This window comes from Sinohyriopsis cumingii, chromosome 8 (genome assembly GCF_028554795.1).
Source record: "Sinohyriopsis cumingii isolate HCF-2022 chromosome 8, ASM2855479v2, whole genome shotgun sequence".
Lineage (NCBI taxonomy): Eukaryota > Metazoa > Mollusca > Bivalvia > Unionida > Unionidae > Sinohyriopsis > Sinohyriopsis cumingii.
The window spans coordinates 112910596-112937430 of record NC_142968.1 but is presented as its reverse complement, the minus strand read 5'-3'; the positions used below and the strand labels follow the sequence as shown (position 1 = coordinate 112937430).

Sequence of the window (26835 nt, the reverse complement as noted above, 5' to 3'; positions counted from 1 at the left end):
AAGGTGTAAGGGACATGCAAATATTTATAAAGATGACATAAAAAAAACTCCCCCAAAACCCAGGCTGGCTATACTGTGAATAGTACAGGTAAATAAGGACATACGTTCTGCAATTACTGACGGAGAAACCACGCATTGCAAATACTAGTAAATAATATGTATGCCGCATTATTAATTAACCAAAGAGGCATTTTCAGAATAGCATACGTGTCGCTATGATTCCATGGTATGCACGCCTACGTTTGGTTTATAAATTAATAGCTTGTCTCAAGGAGCTACCATCTTTTACTTTATTGTCGAGGGTGTGGCCAGTGGCGGAATAAATTAAAACGCAGAGAGAAAATCCACTGTAAAGAGTGTGAAAATGCAACACACTTCTCACGGTTCATTCTCCCGCTTTTTTCTGAAACCATGGAGATAACTATTAAGTGAGATGTATGCAAACGATTATCGCAGTGCATGGAATAGCGAACAGCTGTCAAAAAGAGTCTATTTTCTGATACTGAACATTTATGGAAAAAATACGCGCAAAAAATACTAAGGATAATTATATTTGCTCAAAGACTATATTAACATTAGGGGTGGTGGTACACAATCCAACTTTTCATGACTCCCAACAATGATTCGAATCAAAAGTCATATATGTTATTATCCGCCCCACGCCCGGACTGGTGTTGTGAGTTGAAGACGACACTAAATGGGTGTGGTAGTTGGTTTGGTGGCTGACTGATCTAGAAAAGAACACCATGCTGTTGAGCTCATAGATTATGATTCGTAAACATGGAGAATCTATATCGAAGTTTTTTACTTGTAGATGCTTTTTCCCTTAGTGGGTCGGTTTTAAATTTTAAATATTGAATCTATCAGCGTCTCAAATTCGTCATATCCCACTGTCAAAGTGTACACTAGTGATTAAGTTCGACATCTTTGGCTTCTCCATGACATTTTTGACAGTGAATAAATCAAGCGTGCTCAAATACGGTTTATTAAGTACATTTCAATACTTGGCTGATAATCTTTAAGTGAACCTATTTTGCACGAACTCGGACCGCGAGTCCGCCACGCTGACCACTGAAAGATGACGCACACTGTTCAAAGAAAAGGTAGCTGGTGTAATTCAAACTTTACGTATACCAGCCGCATGCTTTCTTGTCCATTTGTTTAAAATGTAATGCAGATTTTAAAAAATTCGTATGATTGTAACATGATTGTAACATGATTGCAACATGATTGCAGATAAGTACAACAGGATCTAATTTTAGAATTTTCACATATTTGAAGGAGAGCTGTGCTAGGAAGGGAGTTGCAGGTCGATAGTTCTGGGTTAGGATATAAAACTGCAAACAGGGTAAGATGCTTAATTTCCTGGTTACCAGTAGCATTTATTTCAGATTATTGAAATACACGTGTATTTTAGATTTTAAAATTTGAATTTCTTCATTTGTCCAGGATTTCTCAACTCATATCTCTACCAAAGATAATCAATTGAAACAATATATGCAGTTTGAAAATATAAAATAGAAATCGTGCGAGGGTAAGATGATCAAGTATTTTCTGTATTCAAACGTTTGGCCAAACACTTAATATTTGTTATGTGTCGTGACAAATATGTACACTTAAAAAAAACCAATGAAACGCTAATTGCGAAAGAAAATATTGCTGAATGCCGCAAAGTGTGGTCTTATTGCAAAAAGGCCTCATACTTGTTAGGATTTCCTTTAACGTTTCAATTATTATTATTTGTGTGAACACCCCAAGACCTCTAACTACTGAGAAACTAGCAAACTGGTGAGGTAATCCCATCCATTCTTGTTGACAATTTAAAAAGGTTTTTATATCTGCCTGCCTTCAGATATACATTTGTAAGTATACTTAACAAAATAACTCAAATAGGATTTCGAGTACATAAATACAAATATTTCTGACCTGGGTTCTTCATTGTTCTGATAGGACACACTTGTTCAGATCTCACTTTACCGCATTTCCAATCGTCCCGTCCCCAGATCTGAACTTTTTAAATTTTAAAACGGGTTTATACTCACTTTTTCGAGCATTACACCATATAATTAGTTTCTTCGCCCATCATGAAAAGTATTAGTGATCCTTTGCTATTAAGGACTTGTCCTTATCTATCCATCTCTCTCTCTCTCTCTCTCTCTCTCTCTCTCTCTCTCTCTCTATATATATATATATATATATATATATATATATATATATAGAGAGAGAGAGAGAGAGAGAGAGAGAGAGAGAGAGAGAGAGAAAGAGAGAGAGAGAGAGAGCACGGTTAAGGGGGTAGAGAGATAATATTTCCTGATATACATTTTCAGCATGCTTTCTTGCCATCTTCGGCAAGCATCTTGTGGCACTTAAAAATTGGTAAGAAGTAGAATATCCGATTCTGGTAAAATGGTCTACAAACTATGTTCATGCATAGCTTGCCAATCATAGGGAACATTTCATTAGCGCCAGGCCTAGGTGGCGGTGGGAGTTATTAGTTTCCATAATGTTGCATCTTGAACGTAAACGGTTTTATTTGACGTCATTTGTGGTAATTACTGTAAAACGCGTTGAATTGCTTAGCTTGTTAACAAAGTAACTGATACAGGACGGTGTGGCGGTAGGAGGGTGAATGAGGCGGCGAAGGGGAAAGAGTGGAGTGGAGATGGGGTTAACAAACTAAAGTTTAATGCGGAAATTGTTAAGTTCATATTTGAAAACGTGTGGTCGGAACGTGTGTGTGAAGAAAGCAAAAGAAGATTGGATTGGACAAATGTGCTCAGAAATAGACAGCAGTCTGATAAAGAATAACAGCAAAAAGGCATTCCAAATTGTGAAAGACCTCATCAGACAGAAACAACCAAGAGTCAGTACCATTCAAGACAAAAATGGAAAATGCCTCACAGAAGCGAGTGACATTGCAGAAAGTTGGATTGAGTATTGCAAAGAACTCTACAAACATCAGTCCACAGGAGACCCAGAGGTGCTTGAAGTTCCAAACTCCTCAAATGATGATGACTTCCCCATTCTCAAAGAAGAGGTGGAGTCAGCAATAAGAGCACTGAAGAATGGGAAGGCTGCTGGAGTAGACAACATCCCAGCTGAACTTATCAAGAATGGTTGGGGGGGATCAATGAAAGAGCTACTAACAAAAATCTGCAACAAGATCTGGCAGACAGGTGAATGGCCAACACAATGGACCCAGTCACTGATTATAACACTCCCCCAAAAAGGCAATCTCCAGCTGTGCCAAAGTTACAGAACTATCAGTTTGATCAGCCATGCTAGTAAGGTAATGCTGAATATCATCTTGAACAGAGTGAAACCACAAGCAGAAGAAATAACCGCTGAAGAACAGGCTGGGTTCCGGAGTGGAAGATGCACAACGGAACAAATATTCAATCTCAGGGTTCTGTGTGAAAGGTACTCGCAACACCAACACGACATATATCATGTGTTCATAGATTTCAAAAAGGCCTTTGACAGAGTATGGCATGAGGCATTGTGAGCCACAGCGAAAAAGTATAACATGGGTCAAAAGTTAACAATACCATCAAGCAGCTGTACGCCAAGGCTACAAGTGCAGTAATTGCCCAAGGTTCTGTGGGGGACTGGTTCCAGACAAAAGTGAGAGTGCGTCAAGGCTGTCTCCTGTCACCCACGCTTTTCAACATCTACTTAGAGCGCACCCTGAGCGAAGCCCTGGAAAACCACTGTGGGACAGTCAGCATTGGAGGGCGTAACATCACCAACCTCCGCTTTGCAGACGACATTGATGGGCTGGCAGGCAGTGAAGACGAGCTTGCCACCTTAGTGAAGAACCTGGATGAAACATCTTCCGGATTTGACATGGAGATAAGCGCTGAGAAGACAAAGCTGATGACAAATAGTGGCAAACAAATCTCAGCCAAGATTAAAGTCAGAGGACATGAACTGGAACCAGTGAGCCAGTTCAAATATCTTGGTTCCATAATTATCGAAGAGAGATCAAGAGCAGAAAAGTTGTCAAGAGCAGCACAAACAATGGCAGCTATGTCAAAGCTAAGACCCATCTGGAGAGACAAGAAGATCTGTCTGAAAACTAAAATCAGACTATTGCGAGCTCTAGTCATCTCAATCTTTTTGTACTCATGTGAGGCCAGCAACCTGACAGCAGAATTACAACGAAGAATCCAGTCACTTGAAATGAGATGCTACAGAACCATCCTTGGCATCTCTTACATGGACCACATCACAAATGAAGAAGTGCGTAACACCATCAGGCGCGAAGAAGGCGAATATGAGGACCTTCTCACCACCATCAAAAAGAGAAAGCTGAAATGGTATGACCATATGTCACTAGAGCCAACAGTCTATCCACAACAGTCCTGCAGGGCAGCGTCCAGGGTGGCAGAAGGAGAGGTAGACAGACAGCATCACAGAATGGACCAGGAAAAGTTTTGCGGAGACACGGGCATTGGCACATGATCGAGACAAGGGGAGGGAACTGGTCAGATGTTCAGGAGCACAGTGCCTCGACGACCACACTAGGTCATGAGACTGATGATGATGATGATGATGATGATGATGGTCGGAAAGTACGTTCCTGCGTATCTATTCCGGAAATCTGTGCGCCTACCTGTAATATATGCCCCTGATTCGTCTTTTATCCATGCATTTTGTCTTATATCTGTACACCGTGCGCCTGATTTCCTTTACAGTGCGTTCAATGTTTGCGACCTCGTGCCATTTTTGTTCTTACCGTGTTACGGACCTATCCAACCAGCCCAAGCATCCCCCTCCCGAAATACAGACGCATAGACTCAATACCGTGGTAACGGAACACAAAGATGGAGATTGTTTGCTAATTCATTGATGGCCTTGAACATAATAACTCCTGTTAAATTTGTTATTTACAAGAAGATGATTATGTACATACTTCGATTAGTAAATAGTTGTATAAGAATGACTGTATTATTGAAATTGTTCAGGACTTTAGGGGGTACATATTACTACACAGTGCAATGCCATACCGTGTATGTATACATCATCGTTAAAAACAATTATGTAGTGTTCTCAAAAGTAATTGTATAATAGCATGTGTCTTCAATAAAGTAATAATGTCTATTCAAGATAACCCTGACAGAACAACAGCCGTTCGTATTTCGTGACGCATAGGTATTCAATAGCTTTGTAACGTTAACCATAGATGTATCAGCTTTAAATACAATTTTATTGTATACATGCGTTTAAAGCCATTTATCAGCACACGAAAGGCTATACAAAATGAGAAGCTTTTTAGTGGAGGAAGACCCCGGGAGAACCACCAATCCACGGAGTGCTGTTGGCAAGCTTTTTCACGTACCCAAGTTGGCTAGACTGTCTGATATTTTCAGACTTTGTATATATAGAAACTTTATATATATATATATATATATATATATATATATATATATATATATATATATATATATATATATATATATATATATATATATGTAAGATAAATGTGTGAAAATAAAATGATACACAAATAAATATTGTTGACACTGGTGGTTTACACATTTCTCTCTCCCTCTCTCTCTCTCTCTCTCTAATGAGATATTATACAAACACACATGCACAATATGTCTCTATGTCTGTCTGTCTCTGTGTGTGTATATAAATGAATGCAGTGTAACTGCACATCGTAAAAAGCTGACTGCAAAGAATCGACTAAAAGTTAGCCTGTAAACAATGAGTGTTAGACAAGAACACACGGTGGCTGTGTAAATAAGAGATGATTTCATATCTCCATTAATAGAGAGCTGGAAATATTGTGATATCTGCCAAAGAGCATATTAATACAAAGTAGATTTCAATTATATTTTTCTCATTGATGACACCTTCAATCGAGACTAATATCTCATCCATGCTATTAAAAAGGTATTATTGCAGTTTCTTGTGCTTCATTTGTTTTTGCATATTGGTAAGAGAATGTTATTTATTTTATCCAGGGGATTCAACCATCTGCTTGGGATGGGTATTATGAGTTAGTACGGAAATATGTACGCTCACAAATAACAGGAGATATGTAACATAACTCAATATTTATTTTCCTAACATCCCTAGTCTATACAATCGAATTAATCCAGATTTAACTCTAGTAATATGCAACTGGTAGAAACAAAATCACAATAAATTAAAATTTTATCAAAGAATAAAAAATCGCTGACATAAAGACGCGTGACTCTGGCGCCAAACCGAAGATAATGCATTTCAAGGTCAACTGTCAAGTGATAAAGGATGTGTAAATTGGTACAAACCAATTTCTCAAAGCTGAGCGATAATGAATTAGTCGAATAATATTTATTCAAGAGACAAATGTATCAATAACATCCATTTTTGTACGTTTTGTCTCAAATATGACCGAAGAACACTGGAGTAAACCCACATAAAATTAGGGTAATAAGGCGAACGAGTGGATATTATCTCTATGCAAATATTGATTTGTATTTGCAAACAAGACTTACAAAGAGAAACGTACTCTAATGATGTTTGGAGTGGGCCAGGAACTGTTCAATGGTTTGATGAATGCCGGACAGGTGTTTCATACCACTTCCTTTTGTCTAGCGTAGACGTGTTCTGAATTCGTCTGCTGGGTATGTTAACACTTTTATTCCGAATGGCTCATCCACATTCTTTTTGTATTAGTAATCCAGTCAATTTACAAAATCAAATATTTATTTCAGAGGTGGGGTTATCCGGATGATTAACTGATTTGACCCCCCCCCCCCTTCAATTTATTTCCTTCCTTTCCTTAAAGGATTGACAATAATCTAATCTAACCAACTTTCTCAATGCTCTCATTGTTAGAAAGACGCGCTTTTATAAGTATCAGAAACATGACAAACTGCCCATGACAATTCAGCTGAAAACTAATTACCGTTGGAATAATACTTAAGAGCATAAAACATTTCACCTTTTCCGGTTAGAGGTTTCGGCTTAAACAAATTTTCAAATTCAGACAAATGTTTGATTTATAGTATGTATTATACACATATTATAAAAGCACGATTAGAAAAAATTATTCTCTGCTGCATTCATGATAGATGTAAATGTTACATATTTTTGACTCATCGTGGAAACTATGAATTTGTCTCAACCATTCATTTGAACTCCAGGTCACAGTAAATTTAGTATATATTCTCTGCATTTGTTTATCAGTTCTGAACTTTCTTTTGTGTTCAGATTATAATAAATCATATCTTATTATAAAGTACCTTCAAAGACCAACTCACAGTTAAGTTCTTATCATATCTTACTTGTATTTTTTTGAGAGGCTGGACTATAAACAAAGCACAGTGCACTGGCTCACAGATTTCACTACCGGATCATCATCAGTGCCTCATTACTCACTGTGTACTGTCGCCGATGTACACACAGACAACCACACCATAATGCTAAATTTTAAAGAATAAACAATTACCGTGAAATCAATATCAACAATGCTTGAATCCAAGCCTTGTGTAACCACCAAAAGATGAGAGGAAACAAAACACAAAAAAATCGAAAATAGACTGCGACTACATTTGTACTTAACCGGAAGCAATAATTGTGAGCTGATTCCATTTATGGAACATATGGAATCAGATCACAATTATTTGTTCCGGTACGAATGTAGTCCTCGTCTATTTTTAGATCATTTGTTTTCACTGTCTCTTTTTGGTGGTGATACAATAGTTAGATTTAGGCATTCTTAGTATAGATTTAGAGGTAATTGTATATTCTTTAGCATATGAGCTTATGGCGTGGTTGTCTGTGTGTATTCCGGCGACAGTGTACAGTGAGAAATCGGCTTTGGGGATGATCCAGAAATGAAAAAGGTGTTCCACTGCAGTTTGTTTGTTTACAGTCCAGCCTCTCAAAGAAATGCCGGTGAACCTATGAGAAGAACTTCACCGTGAAGTCATCTGTGAAGGTATTTTAGATTAACACATGATTTGTATTGATTATCACACAGTGGAAAGGTCAGTAATGAAAAATAAATGTAGAGAATAAAAAGTAAAAGAATTCTGTTCTGAGTCCATATGTCATACACATGTGAGATTACTATGTTCGTACAAGTGTCCCTTGCTATAAAGTCTTCATCGTCATTAATCACAAAAGAGCTAAGGTAATCGTAGATGGGAAGATCTTTTTATAGCTTTCGTCATCAAAGGGTATACTATACATGTACATACGCATAATAATGAGCAGAGAAAACAAAACATTAATTTTATTTACACCCCTGACCTTTATATTTTGTTACTAATAAAATAGCAGAATAAAAACTGTAAATATTACCTTTCAGAAATACTCTGTTTGCAACAATGATAGTATTAACCAAATCTGACATGAAACCCGAATACCTCCAGGGACAGGACATTTTTTGTCCATCCGTTCGTATAAGATTGTCAGAGATTTCTCCAAATCTGATTATAAACATTTATTTGTTATTTGGGTTTTTGTGAAGCATTAAAAAGTTCGAATAATATATGCTGACACTATCTCGGATCATTTTAGACATGTCAGTAACAAATTATATGACGCAAGACACCCAATGCAACCGTATGTTGCTTTTCTTATGCTAATATAAGAAAATAAAGACAGGCATTGAGTCCTGCATTCTAAACTGGAGAGAGATAAGGAAACAGTGAGAAAAATACAGAGAACGATGGACAGACAGACAGACTGGGGGTTATATACCGCCCCCCCCCCCCCAAGACAAAAATAATACAACAAGCAAACAAACAATTAAATATAAAAAAACACCGAACAAATCTGGCGGGATATTAGGATATTAAAGATCCAAGGTTTCCCAATACGAGAGAGAGGGTTACCCTTTTTTTCACTCAGTCTGAATTTAATATTTGTCAAGAGAACATTATCCGTTTGGTTACTAGTATCTGCTTGGTTTTGTAAACAACCTGATACATTCAGTGATTGATAGGTAATCAATCTCTTGTCTTGGCATCCGTCCGTCTACGAGAGACGATGGCATAGCTCCAAAGTACGCTTTTGCTTATCCTTCTTTTTAGCTCTCTTTTCAGCTTGCTTTATTCTTCTCTTTTCCTCTGCGTTTTGAACTCCCTGCCTGACAGCTAGACGCCAGCTGGAACGGTTGTTTGCACAGCTCTCCCAGTCGTTGACATTGATGTTTGCTGTCTTCATATCCTTCTTGCAAACATCTTTGTAGCGCAGATGTGGTCGTCCAGTTGGTCGTGCACCTTCTGCTAACTCCCCATATAACAGGTCCTTGGGAATGCGACCTGGGTCCATTCTCTTGACATGGCCGAGCCAGCGAAGGCGCCTCTCGCTGAGTATGGAGAACATGCTGTTCATGTTGGCGCGTTCTAGCACCTCTGTGTTGGGTACTTTGTCCTGCCACTGGATGTGCAGAATGCGCCGCAGACATCTCAGGTGGAAGCTGTTGAGTTTCCTCTCGTGTCTTGCATAGGTGGTCCATGTTTCGCTGCTGTAGAGAAGTGAGCTGAGCACGCACGCTTGGTAGACACGCAGTTTGGTCTTCTCTGTGAGGTTGGGGTTGTTCCAGACCCTCTGGTTAAGTCTGGCCATCACTGCTGCTGCCTTGGCAATCCTGCCGCCCACCTCAGAATCAATGGAGAGTGAGCTGGAGATGTTAGACCCGAGGTATGTGAAGTTCTCGACAACTTCCAAATTGTACCCATCGATGGAGACAGAGGGAGGGGAGTCTGTGTCCTGTGCCATGACATTTGTTTTCTTCAAACTGATGGTCAGTCCAAATTCCTTACATGCATGGGAGAGGCAGCATACCAGCTGCTGGAGTCCATCTTCCGTGTGTGATGTCAAGGCTGCATCGTCGGCAAAGAGCAATTCACGGATGAGTACCTCTGTGACTTTAGTCTTAGCACGGAGACGGGCGATGTTGAACAGCTTGCCGTCAGCCCTGGTATGGATGTACACTCCCTCACTGCAGTCCTTGAATGCGTACTGGAGAAGCATGGAGAAGAAGATGGCAAAGAGCGTCGGTGCAAGGACACAGCCTTGTTTGACTCCGCTAACGACTGGGAATGCTTCAGATGTTGCGCCATTGAAGCACACTGTGCTGTGCATGTTCTCGTGGAACGACATAATGACAGCAAGCAGACGTGGGGGGCAGCCGATCTTCTGCAGGAGTCTGAAGAGTCCACTCCGACTAACCATGTCAAACGCCTTCGTCAGGTCTATGAAGGCAATGTAGAGGGGCATCCGCTGCTCGCGACACTTCTCCTGCAGCTGACGTAGTGAGAAGATCATGTCTACAGTTGACCTGCCGGCTCGAAATCCACACTGGGATTCTGGGTAGACGCGAGAGGCTAGGATCTGCAAGCGTGCCAAGGCAACACGGGCGAAGGCTTTCCGACGATGCTGAGGAGGGAGATGCCCCGATAGTTGTTGCAGTCGCTACGGTCTCCTTTGTTTTTGTACAAAGTGACGATGTTGGCATCACGCATGTCCTGTGGGATGTATCCCTGTTCCCAGCAAAGGCAGAGGAGTGTGTGTAGGGGCTGGAGCAGTGCTGGTTTTCCGCTCTTGAGGACTTCAGGCGGAATGCCGTCGCTTCCAGGAGCCTTCCCACAGGCAAGGCAATCGATGGCTTTTCCGAGCTCTTCCAGGGTGGGCTGTGTGTCTAGCTCCTCCATGACAGGCAGGTCTGGAATGGCGTCCAAGGCAGTTCCAGTGACATTGTTTTGGGTTGCATATAGCTCAAGATAGTGCTCAACCCATCGCTGCAGTTGTTTCCCCTGGTCTGTGATGACTTCGCCCGTCTTGGACTTGAGGGGGGCGGTCTTGTAGCTGGGGGGGCCTGTCGCTTTTTTGATACCCTCATACATTCCTCTTGTATCCCCGGTGTCAGCAGCTGTCTGTATACTGTTGCAAAGGTTCAGCCAGTAGGTGTTGGCACAGCGGCGGGCGGTCTTCTGGGCGTTATTCCTTGCAATCCTGAGGGCTTGTAGTGTTCTGGGGCTAGGTGCAGCCTTGTATGCCAGAAGGGCTTTCCTCTTTGCCTCAGTCACGGGCTCCATCTCCTCCCAGTTTGCCTCATACCAGTCGACATTCTTTCGCTCCCTCTTCCCGTAAGCTGTGATGGCTGATTTGTACACAGAGTCACGGATATGGGACCACTTGGAATCAATGGTGTCATCAGGTGTCACTTTGGTGAGGGCTTCCTTCAGTTTGCTGATGAACTGCTGTGTTTTCTCTGGGTTGCTTGCACAGTAGGTGTTGATACGTGGGTGACCCTTCTTCTTGGCGTGGTGCAGCTTCTTGGGTAATATTCGCACCTTGCTGGCCACCAGGGAATGGTCCGTGTCACAATCGGCACTGTGGTAGCTGCGGGTAAGGAGGACACTGGCCAGTTCTGCACGCCTGGTGATGACGAGGTCTAGCTGGTGCCAGTGGCGTGAACGTGGGTGTCTCCACGACACCTGGTGGATCTCCTTGCATTTGAAGAAAGTGTCTGTCACACATAGGCTGTGGGAGCAGCACATCTACAGCAGTCGCTGACCATTCTCGTTGATCTTGCCCCTTCCGTAAAAACCGAGACAGGTGGACCAGGTCTCATGGTCAGCTCCCACTCTAGCATTGAAGTCTCCTAGTAAGTAAAGGCTTTCATTGTTGGGGATACTGGATATTGCCTGATCCAGAGCCTCATAAAACTTGTCTTTCTCCTCGTAGGTGGAGTAGAGGGTTGGGGCGTACACACTGAAGATGTTGACCGGGCCTAAGGATGTTGACAGCCGGAGGGAAAGGATTCTCTCAGTACCTGATGATGGTAATCATAACACTCGATAGCCTGGTACTATGACCTCCCATGGTGCTCCAGAGCTCAGGCAAGCGCCCTTGAGTGACTGATACCAGTGGTGAAATTAAAGACGGCGGAAGTAATACAAAAATGCATTGGCAATAAAGCAATATCATTAAATCAGTTATTTCCAGCTGTGTCGCCAACGACTTTTGTTTGCATTTTGTGTATGTAGGCCAAAACATGTCTAGAGGTAAAATCCCCATTGTCCCTATATGCGGGCGTCCATGTTTGTATGTCTTAAGTCACTGATTGATTTGAAACAAAAATTGTTAGATTGATGTAGCTATTGATTGAACTATATTATAATGAAAATAGTAACATGTTAGATAGCTATATTATAATGAAAAGAGTAATACTTTAGATTTAGTTAAGATATAATGAAAACAGGAACACGCTAGACTTAGCTGTGTTATAATGAAAAAGTAACACGTTAGATTTATCTGGTCGTTGTTGAACACTGACGATCTATGGATTGTTTGTTTAACTACAGAACTAATCTTAGAACTTAATAAAATTTTCCTTTAATTTAGTCAGGAATGGATGATATTTTGACTATGAAAATATCTTATCTTGCAGACAGATCAAGAGTGGGAAGAATGCATCAATAGAGTTACAACTTTATGAAACAGGAATGAATTCAAGCTCCTCGTAATGCACATTTATACTATACTATCAGATAAGTTACAAAATAAATATATCAAATGAAGTAACTCATTATTCACCGACTTCAGGAATTTTTAAAGAAATGTTCAGGTTTTAACCTTCAGTTTACTTTTAATTTGAAACGTAAAACTACTTAAATGTACAGGAATGTTAGGGCTGTCCATGACTTGATATAATTTCTGCTTAAAGTCTGACAATATAAGAATTTCATTATACTACTCATTCAGCTCTGAGAATTTTCAGAGACGTGCAACGCGTGTCTAAAACTCAATTCAATGAGTTGGATATTGCTTGCTTTTAAGGTAGGTAGTTATACATTACTGCATTTGTATGGGAAAATATGAAAGAGTTTTTCGGATGGAAATACTGCACGACCTTGGGAGTGCAGTATATTCATCCGAGAAAAAAAAAACGAGTTCATATTTTCCAGTACAAATGCAGTAACCTTTTTATTACATGCTCATTCTTTTATTCTACCTAAGGCTTAATTAAATGAACAAAAATACACTACAAGAAAAAAAGTAACTGAATGTATGCCATATTCAAACTAAATATACAAACACAAATTCAACATTACACAACAACAACATTATTAATGCGCACATAAATTTGAATTGAAATGGCGCTTTTGGTCTACTTAAAATTGAAATTTGAAGTCATATTGTGAATTAATACACATTGCAACAACTTTTTCATTTGATCTGGAATGAATGGGATTTTGGTTTTTTTTTTTTTTTGTTTCTAGGAAATTTTGTAATTATGCACTGGTTTTATATATACCATTTCTACATGAAGTACATCGGATTTCAGCGGCGACGGAGCAGCGTACTGACATCTGCAAATGTGTTTCTGTTCTGTTAATGAATGTCAAAGTCATAATGTGAGGAAGATATGAAGTATTTCAATTGCAATTATCAAAAGGACGCTATGGAATATCACGTTTATTTCATTTTGAGCGCAGTAAGGAGGATGTAATTGCACTTGCAATATAGCCGAAATTACAATACAGTTTTGAAATGTGCAATCAAGCTTGAGAACCCATGACATGGCTCATGTATTTCGGATTTGCCGAACTAAGAAAATACATTTTGAGGAAGCTCAGGATGTAAAACAGTAAGTATAATTTTTGCCATTCTTATTACCAGCTAAAGAAGACAGTTTATGACCTGTCACTTGCATGTTGTTTGGTAGAACCCACTAATTTTATGAAATCTTGCGTCTATCACCCGCCTAAATTCGAAACATTGTATCAAAAGTTAATGCGGAAAGTGGCAAAGCATTTGCTATGTGGCAGTCCACGAAACGTCTGCTTTAGTTAATTCAGAAACAAATTTAATCCAACAAAAAGTAAAGGGCCTACTACTTGAATGTACATTATTTGTTTGCAAATGAAAGGTGCTGGCGTCTGCGTCCATTGTTTGTTTACCATAGAAAGTGGTTCCTTTATGAGTGCAATATGAATTGTAAGCGCGAGTGAAATATCGTAAAATACTGCACGATTCTGACAATGCACGTTAACGGAGAAAAAGCGAGCATATAATAAATTGCCTTTATGGATCTACTGCTAAATATATATTAAAAAAAGATGATGGCCTCCAATGCATCATTCCTGCCAAATAAAGCATGGTATCATCATAGTGATACTGTGATTGAATTTTCTAGTTTAAGGTTCTCGAACTCAGATTACGCCAGTCAGTTGCACAATATTGTAGGTGCGACAATTTATCTACATAAACACACATATCATGCAAAAAGAATATATAAATGTACGTATACAGTTCCCCAAAAAGAATTACCCCCCACCCCAACAATGTTGCTGCAAAATGTATATATATATATATGGTTTCTTTTCTTTTTGGGCTATATCTTATAAGAAACTAAACAGGTATTGGACGTTTTCTAACACTATTATTCTCTTAAATTAATATATATATATATATATATATATATATATATATATATATATATATATATATATATATATATATATATATATATATATATATATAATTCTTGCCAGGAATTCTCAACAACTTGCATTGCATAATTAGGAACCTATTCTATTACCAACATGATCCCACCCACCCTACCCCGTTATCTGTTGCAATTACGCATTCTAAACTACTGGTGTGCTCAAAGACAGGACAATGGATTTATTATAAAATGATAAACTTAGTACAAAATAAAAGTAAAGTACAATCGTCAAACTTCTTTTTAAATAAGGTATCATTGGCACACACGCGCACGCAAAAAGCAGAACCATACAATTTTGCAATCTCCCACGGTACTACCTCCTTCCACCTACTCACACACAATGGTTACAAATTATATTACTGCAAAGTGACGGTTTAAATAAACAGTCGGTATTTCTTAAAGTTACACCTTTTGACTAACGCAGCCAAAAGGCAGTGACGAGAACACTGGATATACTTGATTTAATGGTGTTTCTTAGTCGCAATGTATTTTGTATTACTTTCGCCATCTTGAATTTCTCCAACAATATCGGTCATTCAACTGTATGTGCCTGACTTCGTGTACAGAGCAACATGGGAGGTCAGAGTGCCAGGCTACCCAACACAACGGAACATATCAATATACATATGTTTACCTATAACACATTGTTTCATACTCGACAAGTCATATTTCAAATGCAACACATGATGTGTACCCTTTACTAGCGACCTATTAGTTACGAACTTAGTCTTTAAATCTACCTACAAGGAAAACATATACTATTAAAGAGAGATCACTATGAAATGACTACACAAAGGTATTCCAATTAACACTTCATTAGTGGGAACAGTGATAAAAAAATAACCAACATACATAGACGCTAAATGTGCATAGTTCGTAATGTAAGCTTTTTGGGTGGATCGGTTATCTTATCTTTTTTTGACAAGTATAAATTGCATCAGTCAAAAGTCCAGACGGCATTATATGGACGTAGCATGGTTGTAACTTGTGTACAGATTTTATTCAGGCTACTTAAATTTGACAGGACATTTCTATACCATCGTCGCCTCACGGGACTTAAGTACACACACATTCTTATCGATACATTTGTATCTTGTCTAGACAAAAATAAAAGACGCTACAGTTTAAACTAATTACGCTCTAATCCCACGTATGATAGACATATCAGCAGGTTCTTGTGATTGTGTAACTTTATAGCTCTCACTCTCCACCCCCTCATTTTATGGTTTGCTTCTGTGTAATAATGTGTTAATTGCTTAATCAGACATCGTCCGGCATAATAACGCGAAGTGACATGTCGTTGGTTTACGACGAACATATCAGCAGTATTCTATCAGTCTTTACCGCCTTATTTCCTTTGTTGCGTCTTCTATGGCATGTGAGATCAAGACGATCTAGCATGCATATTTGCACAAAGAATTAAAAAACGACGCCCCCCCCCCAAAAAAAAAAAATAATTTACATGCAAAAAGAGACTGATGAAATCGTTAGTCATAACGTAGACTACAGCTGCGCGATAATTATACCAGCCAGTAATTATGATAATAGTTGGGCAATTAGCCTGTCTAGTTCTCTACCTACTCGTACAACACATCACAATTTAACTCAGAAACGAAATTAAGTGTGCTGAATATTTATATATTTTGTAATCTTTAAAATACCTGTGCCTAAAACTCAGAACTTGTCGCTTTTCCCACGGATTCAAGTGACTAAGAGTACACACATTTCCCAAGGATATTAAAATAATGTGTTGTAGGTAGCCCGCTTCTAAAGTGATGTCCGTCTGCATCTACCTGGAGTAATAAGGGTTCAAGACCGGGTATGGGATACAAAAGAAAGATTTATGCAGCCTTGTTATTTTATCCCTGCCTATTGGGGTGAACACATTCTGAATAGGCACATGATCAATTAGCTATGTGCTTGATTGTTTTGGTAACCAGTCGTGGCCTATCACCTGTATGTAAGAAACCACCCGGTTTGAAATTCTGTCTTGGAATAACATGCTTAAGTCATATGAGAAGTGCTGAAGGCGATACTCGAACTTGCGACCTTTAGGTTATCAGTGAAAAGCTTCATCCACTAGACATTTCCGGACCAGTTAATCTTTACGATTTACTGTCAAAGTTACCTTTTTGTCTGCTTATATGCTGGGTGAAATATTGGCGCAATATATATATATATATATATATATATATATATATATATATATATATATATATATATATATATATATATATACACAAAGGCCACTCCCTCCTACCCCCCCCCCAGTTCAGTTTAGATGAACTGAAGCAGTTGTGTCAATTGTATAATTGTTTGGAGTGAATGCATTCTTTCTCTTTTATTTACTTATCCATGCAATAGAACTTCAGTGGTGACCGGGCGGGGAAGGGCTGCTTGACGCTTGGGATGGTGTGTGGTAATGGCGAGAGTGCGCGTCTAAAGGAGTCATGGAACATCTCCCTTCCATCATGAAATTAAGAAGGAATAAAACAAAAAAAAAAAGGAATAAAAAGTAGCCTACAAAAGGAAAATGAGTGACTGCCTGACTGCTCTGAATAATTTTAGTCAAGAAATGTGGGTAGCTAAAGGACTGTTTTCTTTGCAGAGACCATACATCAGTTGCTGGTTATATGTCTGCAATAAGTCATACAAATAGTCCGTGCTGCTTTGTGTGTAAACTCGTTCTCCAGTTTAGATGAACTGAAGCAGTTGTGCCAAAAGGGGATATTCAATTGTAAAACAGTGGCTAATAATGGATACATGGACCTTTTGCTTGGAAAAAGATCAAATACCTAAAAACTACTCACCTGTACGTTAAACATTTGTAGCAATGCTATTTTTTTTTTGTGGGATTCGTCAGTGAAGCGGTATGTCCCGTTCTTATATTTTATAACGCAGTAACTTAACGTCCCACGTGGCACTTGCCATATTTTCATACAAATGGATTACTTTGTTTTGCTGGCAAAACATAAAGAAAAATGACACAAATTAAATCATTAGGTAATGGTGGTAGAATATCGTCACGCAGAGTCATTGTGCCTATTGTACAGTGTACATCCAAACCTGTCGTTGCGGTTATACTGCTTACATCTACACGAAGCTATTAGATGAAAGATATATTTCCTCATTCCTCAAAAATTCTCTCTAAATTAAGTCAAGCTGATATCCAAGGACAGTTATATTTTAAATGCGATTTCCAGAATCCCGTTAATCAAGGAACAACGTCATTATTCTGTCGGCTTACAGAAACTTTCACGTTCTTCATGTCCTTTGCCCCGTGCCTAAGGCCTCTCCATCCTACCCCCACCCCCAACGAAACAAACAACAAAACAACAAGCAACACGCAAAAGAAAACAAAAAAAAAATCAAACAAAAATTAACGAATTCAACGTCAACTGGAATGGTTTCAACGTCCCTAAACATCCCTTCATGCTTCCATTATTTACTTCTTGTTTGTACATTCCTTTTTGATTAGAATATGTACGAATCCAGATTTTCTCTTGGTTCTTGTGCTGATATTTTGTTTTTGTGAATTGTTTATTTCCCTAATGAAGAGCATGTTTGGCGATAAACGTTGGGAAACTGTCCGTTATAAATTTCTGTTTGTAATTTGCACTGCTCGTGCAGAGCTTATATATTTTTAAACTGATGATGTTGAAAAGCATGTTTTTGATAATGCGGGCGTTTGACATTGGCCTCAATTTTTTGAAGCTAGTGTATTGATATTGTACTAAACAGTGCCGCCTAATTTTGATCTACATACAGAGTACTGGCTCATTTAGAATATCCCCCCCCCCCAGAAGCCCAGGCAAAATGGTACCAAAGATGCATATTCAGAATAAAGTGTCTTACCGATATATTCGTCTCTATGGAAGAGACTCCATTTCAAGCCTGCGACCAAACAACTCGAAAATATGACATCGCTACCAAGTGCGTCTGGGGTCTACCATATGCTGATTAAGGCCCAAGTGAGGACAGGGGCCATTTTCGCCCGGGGCTCAATCCCTAAGGGGCCTAGACAAAAAGTGGTATTTAAATAAACAATTTTGAACACAATAAATATACTTGGTTGTGCACTTGGTCGTCTTTTAAATCTTTATATAGTAAATTATATGGACTTGTTTTGGCATTCCACATTTTAATATAATGAGGGCCCAGGGACCTCAATCCCTCGCAGTGGCCAGGGCCTCTCTGAACCTCTGTAGGGGCATATAATGATCTCCCATTTTAAAAGGATAAATAACTTGACATTTATTAGATATACATAATCAAGCGTAAAAAATGTTGAATCTCACGGTCAATTATTACGGCGCAGAAATACGGATTAAGTGAATTAATTATAGATGTTGGCAGCTGGTAGCGTATGTGGGGGATAAGATAATATATATAATTAATTTAAAATTGAATTCAAATCATTCAGAGTCTTATCAAAACCGATGAAATGCTAATTATACCTTAACCTTATGTTTATTGTTTTGTTAATCAGACTTACACGTCATCTCTCCCTGTATATTTTCCTCTATCTCTATCCCTGTTACACCACGCATATTAATATATGTTTTGGCACTAAAAGCCATTGTTATAAAATTGGACCCGAGCTGGAAATAAAGTTCCGTTCCAATATAACCAGTTTCCATCTTATATTACAGAAATCTCATTTGAATCAGAAAACTATTTTTTTAAAACCAGATGAAGGGCGGGCACCATGCACACGGTCCATCGGATAGCTAACGTGCAAACCTGAATACAAAGATCAGAAAACGTTAAAGCCAGGGTGGTATAAAACAGAGATCCCAAGAGATCAAATGCATATACAATTAACCCCAAGGGCGATGCAAGTTGCTAAGGGAAAACATCCATAATTAATGGAATAGGAATGATAATGTTGTTTAACTAGATGAACTGGTCTGTTAATGGAGTGATCACCTCTCTGACATCCAATCCGGAACAATAAAACAGCAACAAAGTTGAATGACAGTTGAAAGATCAGTGATCTTTAAACATTAGATCAAATTAATTAGGCATGCTTAGTTTACTTGCCCCATTCAATGGAAAGAAATAGCAAGATAGCAATGGCTATCAATGGATTCTTGAAAACATGTCCGCTGTCCTAAAGCTTGCACACTAGAGTTGTTGACTGTCATATAGTCATGGATGAGTGGTTGCTTTCCATGAACGGTGGTTCTGTAACACACTTGTTTTTATTCATCGTTAAGCAAGATAGACAGGCAAGAAAATAGAGGGACAGACATATACGTTTTGTTTTGGAGTTTTACGACACTGCAACACTTTAAAGGTTATATATTGCCGAGTTATTTGGAGCAGATAGATAGATAGCAAGACAGGCAGACAAACATATATATATATATATATATATATATATATATATATATATATATATATATATATATATATATATATATATATATGGATAGACAGATATATAGATAACAAATTATCACAATCCAACAATTTTCGTCGGGGTGATTTAACAACTACCAGGGAGCGTTAATATTTTTGTCTACCGAGGCAAGAGTTTTGTAGTACGTCGTAAGCAAGATGACTTAAAATCGTAGACAAAAGCACAGACAGATAAACAGTGTACTGCAATTTATTGCTTCTGACAACTTGTTCGGTGAATAAGTATGTAAACTTCCCGGATTCATTCTAATTTTAGTTTAACTCCAACGGAGACGGAGCGAATTAATTTGTTCTTAGTTGACTTTTTGTATGAAAAAATAATTCATTTTGTGTTATGTTCCCCATGATAAATTATAGCCAGCAGAGAACAACACAGCACACTGACACCCTCTCACGCCCCCCGTTGTTCATGCAAACGACAAGAGAAATGCTGCCAGTTGTAATGAGAATACCTGATCCCTGCAAGATCCGGAATTTTAAACGAAGCACACAAATTTTTCATGTGCTGAGAAACAGTATCCTAAATGTACAATAGCGACTACAATTAAAGAAACCCCCAACACACCACTTCAATGTCAGAAATAATAAAGATGACGTTGATAATCCTGTTTGTTGTTGCCAATTCAAGCCCAGTGGTTCTGTCATCGCTAACCTTATCGTACTGTCATCTTAGTTTGTACTGGAAGCAAGATAGGATCTCTCAGAGACAGCTATAACGCTTCTATCAGAGACAGCTATAGTACATGTGCTGTGGATGTCTGCAGACCTATTTAGATTTGTTCCAGACATTGGATCTATCCTGCAGGTAGGGGTCATCTATGAGTGATAAATCATGTGTGTACACACGAGGGTCGTCAAAAGAATAACACCAGTAAGAGACGGCGTGTCCTTGCGTTGTTTTAAGTTATCAACATTCTTACCAATGCCTCGGCCACCTCCACAAGCCACCCCCTTCCCTCGCCCCAGAAAAGGATTAAAATTATAATATGATAAAACCTAAAATTCGTCGACAAACCCATACTAATAACGTCTAAATAAAAATTCCTAAGTTTCGCGCCTGTTTAACATTATGATATGAATTGTATTAACTGCGCATGCACAGACAAAAACGCCTGCTCGGCGAGGACAGAAAAGAAGGGTCATTAGCATTCTTATACTCAGTCTTGTCCTTGACAAAGAGTTTTCAATTTGCAGTTTGTCTTGTTGAAACTAATGAATTCCCTTCAAAATCCACGTACTTTGTGTCAACCCTGGTCAATATTGTTTGGGCAGGATTCCAACACGTACCCTTCTGGTTGTGAGTCAAACACACTAAACACTGAGTCACAGCGACAGCACACTAGCTAAAATTAAACTGGACATCGTGGTAGTTTATGTGGTAGTTTCATTTACACGTATATAGATCAACACCTGCAGCGACGGCAAACTAGTTAAAATTCAAGTGGACATTGTTGTAGTTTAGTTTACGCATAAATAAATCGACACCCATGTACCAAACCGGATGGGTAATAGTGTGAACTGCATTTTTATTTCTTGACACAAATATAATCAAGCAGATTAGACAAATATGTATTTCGTTCCTAACAGGAATCAAATGGCCCGCGAATACCGGCACCATTCGCCAAGCTTTCGTGTTCTATTGTCCCTGTTCACTCGGCAATGCAACTGATTCACGTCCCAGGACGCATCATTGAGACCATATTTGTCACACTAAACACCATGTAAATATTTGAGACTTCAGACGCTCATGATAGTAATACATGTGGAATATAAACGCGTGTCGTTATTCGGTTCTCTCAAAGTCGAACACTGCACTTCCCAGACAGGTGCGCTTTAAATGTGGCGTGTTAGTGAGAGCAAACATACTCTAACGTGACTTACACAGGTGAGTTTATTTGAGAATTTACACGTTATGAGGGTGTATTTATAATTCTTAGCGTCATAAAGAAATGAATGTTCAATAAAATTGATTGAAGGGGCCACCATATGCACTGAATGGTACCCAGCAACAGGGACTTACATAAATCACGTTCCAATTTCCTCTTGATTTTGTACGGAAAAACAACACCTTTGGGGGTAACACGAACATATAAAAGCCTTTATAAACTTAGGAAACATGGGGAGGAGGGGACACCTCAACGGTAACCACCTGACATAGCTGGGAGCTAACGAGGGGCTTACATATAAAAAGGATTAAAAAGAAAAAAAAGTAGCTTGTTGCCCGAGAGCACAAAATGAAGCCTGGCCCTGACCACACGTTGGCGTGACTTTTGAACGAGGAGTATAGAATCTGTCAATAATATTTACCAACCGTTGTCGGTCTGTCATTTTTCAACTAATTATTTAGTGACTTGTATGTATATAAACTGAACAACTGCATCTAAAATCACGCAGGTAGACTCTAAGTCTCCACGTGACATTTTGTCCCGAGAGCACGTTATCTTCTTCGCATTGATCGTGCAAAAGACGCGAGGTAAATGTCACCACACGTGTGCCTCGTCGTCTGTTCGATGCATTTTCAATTTGAAGTTTTGAATTTATCATGCGCTCCACACAAGATGGGGTATGCTGCCGAAACACTCAGAAGCTGTCAGTGGGCTCTCCCCTGCCCCCACTCCCCATTTTAAATTTCTACCCTCGTGTCCAATTTCTTGTCTTAGTATGTATAAATATTATTCTTTTCCTGCCGTTATTTGGGTAAATATATTAAATCTTTGGAGATTAGTTCTCCAAGATGAAAAGAAAATAGAAGCTAATGGCATGACAGACAAATATAAAGAACACGTAGCATGAGATTTGAAAAGTAATTTAAATGACAAAAATGTGAATACATACTTTTGCACAAATTAGCGACTGGTCAATTAAATTTTATATTTTGGATGCATTATTTTATGATATTATCGAGATTAATGCTTCTTAAATACATCAACCATGTAAACTGGTAATGGTGTCATGAATAATGAGGGCTGTTTAACACTCAGACGAAACCGTGATATAATGAGGCTTGTATAACACTCATATGAATCCGTGATATAAGTGAGGGCTGTATAACAATCAGACTAAGCCGTGATATAATCGGGGTTGTATAACAATCAGATTTTAAGAGTGCAATAGATTATGAGGGCTGTATAGCACGCACATGAGGCCGTGACACACGATAATGAAAGTAAAAGAAAATACTCACTATTCAAACAGGACAATATTTATATCGCATGCCGATATCATTGTAAAATTATGCATTTGACCTCACAAATATTACTTAAAATATTGTCATTAGCAAAGTTAAAGAAGAAAGGAAATTATTGACTTGTACCATCATTTACTTAGCTGTTTTACAAAGGCACGGTAACGTTTACAAACTGAATCGTGTACAAATCCAAAACACGACCCTACCGATGACATTTGCACAAAGGAATCAATAAAGCGATTGTAACCGTCATATAATGATAAAGTGAATAATAACTCAGGTACAAGTTTCGTGGGATGAGATAGTTGTCGATTCTACTAAATCTACGTTCCCCAGCTGCAACAATTCACAGTGCCCTCTTCATGTTAATACCCTCTATCTGTCTGTTTGTTTGCCACTTTCTTTATGCGTTTAAAAAAGTGCTGTTAAACCTTACTACAATAATTTATTTTTGCCGTGTTGTAAAGTTTTCTTTCCATTCGACATTCACTTTCAACCCATCGTTTACGAAATGTTCTTATTTGAAATACCTTTTGAAAATTTTGCCATAACATTGAATAAAAGAATTATGTTTGCTCAAATAACACCTTAAGCAGAGAAAAAAAAAAATATTAAAAAAAGAAAGGAAAAGAAATGAAATGAAAATGAAAGAACACGCAGGAATACGATATACCAACGATATTTTACACCGTTGTATTTTTTTGTCGTCAGAGTAGTAAGATATTGCCGAAGTCACAACCTGGCATGAGCCATTAACACAAAACACTTTAACCGTAAACATACGCCTATTTCAGTCCGTTTTATTTAGAGACTGAAATCGACAATAAAATTAGTGTAAACATATACAATTAAAAAAAATTTAAAAAATAAGAACAAGAGAAGACGTAAGCATTTGAGATTTTACCAATTGAGCAATTAAACCCCTACGAACATCGACCTTCCTACCTGAATGGATTTTTAATTATTTATGAACTAATCATCTATCATTACGTTTCATGAACAAAAAAAAAACAAACTTATACACGTAAACAGAGTATTGTGTCATTGAGTATGTGCACCCAGTAAACAATCTTATGTTCGTCTTTTGTCATTTGCCAATAGAGGCATCAAATCAAGTTTACTTAACCCAATCGTCAAGGAACTTATGACGGTGAATTACACATGTTGATATATTTAAGGAAACAAATATTTTAAGTAAATGTGATTACTATACTCAATGCAAATATGTTTCAAAAAGGTATACGTAATACAGGTATGCTGCCTAGAAGGTTATTTTTGTAGTCACATTTTGAAAAAAAACTGTCTTAAACCCGGCAGGAAGTAGCATACTCCAGGGAGCATTTTAAATCCAGGCATTCCTGATTTGCTGGTTATTAGGAGAAGAATTCTGCACGTATCACTAACTTTTTACCATAAAATTATCCGTCTTATTTGCACAAAAGGGTCGACTGTTTCCAGTTTAACCGGTCTTTACGTCTAGGAAAGAAATACCACAAAGATCAAGTGCTTATTCAAATGATGGTATAACCAAGTTCTCTTACTGAAAACCTGGTACCCAGTGATGCGAATACTTTATCAATTCTACCCATATTATAACCCATATGGAGTGTACCCCTATATAAAACTTCTCCTCTGTATTTCACCCGTCGTCTAACTTAATATCATAATCTTCTTATATTGGAAGAAATAATTCCATTTTCTCCCTTGTTCGGAGATTAATTCATTCAACTACATTCAAGGGTTACTCGATATTGATCTCCGGCGCCATCTATATGCTATTTAATGTGCTACGTGTATTAAAGCGTTTATTTTAGATGAATAATCGGATAAAAACATTCTTTTAAATACTTTTTTCTTTTTATGAACAATGAAGACCGCAGAAAGTAATGGTATGTCCCTGAGGGTTAGTTGTGATATGAACATGATAACTGATGTATAAAACGTGTACGCGTTTAATCGGTGGAAATTTTATTTGTACTATTCAAAATGTGGATATGCTAAAGCGAATTAATGATATTTTAAATACCCTAAGTATTGCTGATTCAATTTCAATAAATCAATAAGTTTCAGATATTTGTTATCGCAGTCGATAAATGCATGAGCATCAGTACAACAGATTAAAAAATAATGTTGCCCAATAATGATTCACAAATTTTGGCACAAGTTATCATTGCCATCTGCAGTGTGCTTGACTGTTTCCATGTAATTATGCATGGCGCCATAATTTTGTTATACTAAATCTACACACTGCACTGTATGCTATTACAATAATTTTAACATATGACATAAAACAAGAAAAGGCATTGGCATAAAGTATCTCAGGGCAAATTGTGTGTGTGTGTGTGTGTGTGTGTGTGTGTGAGAGAGAGAGAGAGAGAGAGAGAGAGGCTTTTCTTAATAACTTTATTCACTGCACTATTTAGATGTAATTTTTCACGCAGAAGCAGACAAGAAGTTATTAGAAAAGTCCTTTGGAATTGTAGGGTATGAGTTGTACGTGTACCTTCTTATCTCACAATAGTATGATACAACTTATGCAAACTTAATTTGCTATGTACATAAATATTAAACTTTATACAAGTAAATGGCCGTTGAAGTGCCCAATATAAACCAATGGTTTTTCTCAGTATCCTGTCTTAATACTGCACAGTTTATTGAAAAGATGTTGATTGCCTTACAATGTACTGAACTGATTGAGTAAAAGAGGTGTACTTCTTCAATGTAAACAGTATAATACAGGCGTTTTCTTGAAATCAAAGAACGAAGTAAGTTTAGTTTATACAAATAAAAATTTCAGAACACCAGATTTGCTGATGGGCTTTTCAATGGCAACTGTGGTATGCCGACAAAATATGCTAACCAAATCGATAAAACTGACATGCACACATGAAATAGAATTAATAACTTACCGAAGACCGTTGAGAAACAGATGAACAGAAGAACGCACAGCCTGAACTCCATAGCGGTGCACAGTTTGTTGCTTGTATATGAAACGCTGTTACATCTATTATCCAAATTGTATATCCCGGACCGTTGGAGTTAGGTCGATTGCCGACTGTCACGCGTTACTAAATACACGCGACTTAATCAGTTAACTTGCTCGGGAAGGGGTGTGGCTAGTGCTGTCTTTCAACACCGGAATCAATGAGACAGAGTTTAGTGGGGCAACATTAACTTTACGTTACTAATAGAGAGACCATGTTTTTGAATGAGGCAAAACAGTTGCAAAATTCTAATAGTATCCCTTTGTCTAGATGACAGCTATGTTAACCAACACCCAGGTAATCAGATGATGTTTATGAGGATGGTAGACGTTATGTTGGAAAAGTTACTTGCAAACTAGGCAAGAGATTGGCTGATTTTCTGTGATTGGTATTGAATTAACACATAGAGAACTGTTTAGAGTGGAAGCAATCACAATAATTTGCCTGGTCCAGAGGCATGTCAGGCAGCCAATCCATGCTGGTCTGGAAAAGATTCGAACATCAGTCCACTGCATAACCAGTCTTGCTCGGAATGGACAGCGTCATTACTCGTTATTGTAAGGTCGTATTAAAAAAATGTCAATGTTTGAAGATTGACATATATCAAAGTAAGAATGTGTGTGTGTGTGTGTGTGTGTGTGTGTGAGAGAGAGAGAGAGAGAGAGAGAGAGAGAGAGAGAGAGAAATAGGTGGAATTTCCATTGGCAACTATTCTTATCTTAAATAAAAACAATTTCATGGGAATCACATATTCATTATTGTCTGTTAAATTTAAT

The 26835-nt window shown here is 38.2% G+C and overlaps 1 protein-coding gene across 2 annotated transcripts in view; it reads right to left on the bottom strand.

The window, feature by feature from the left end:
* Positions 1 to 26316, bottom strand: part of LOC149794396 (uncharacterized) — a 47261-nt gene extending 20945 nt beyond the window's left edge. Inside the window, exon 1 of one of the 2 annotated variants that reach the window (XM_089968575.1) lies at positions 25985 to 26316. In XM_089968575.1, coding sequence (XP_089824701.1) covers positions 25985 to 26036 — 52 coding nt within the window. In that variant the 5' untranslated portion in view covers positions 26037 to 26316. The remainder of the gene's footprint in view (positions 1 to 25984) is intronic. The other variant, XM_089968576.1, reaches the window with a different exon arrangement.
* Positions 26317 to 26835: the final 519 nt, after the last annotated feature.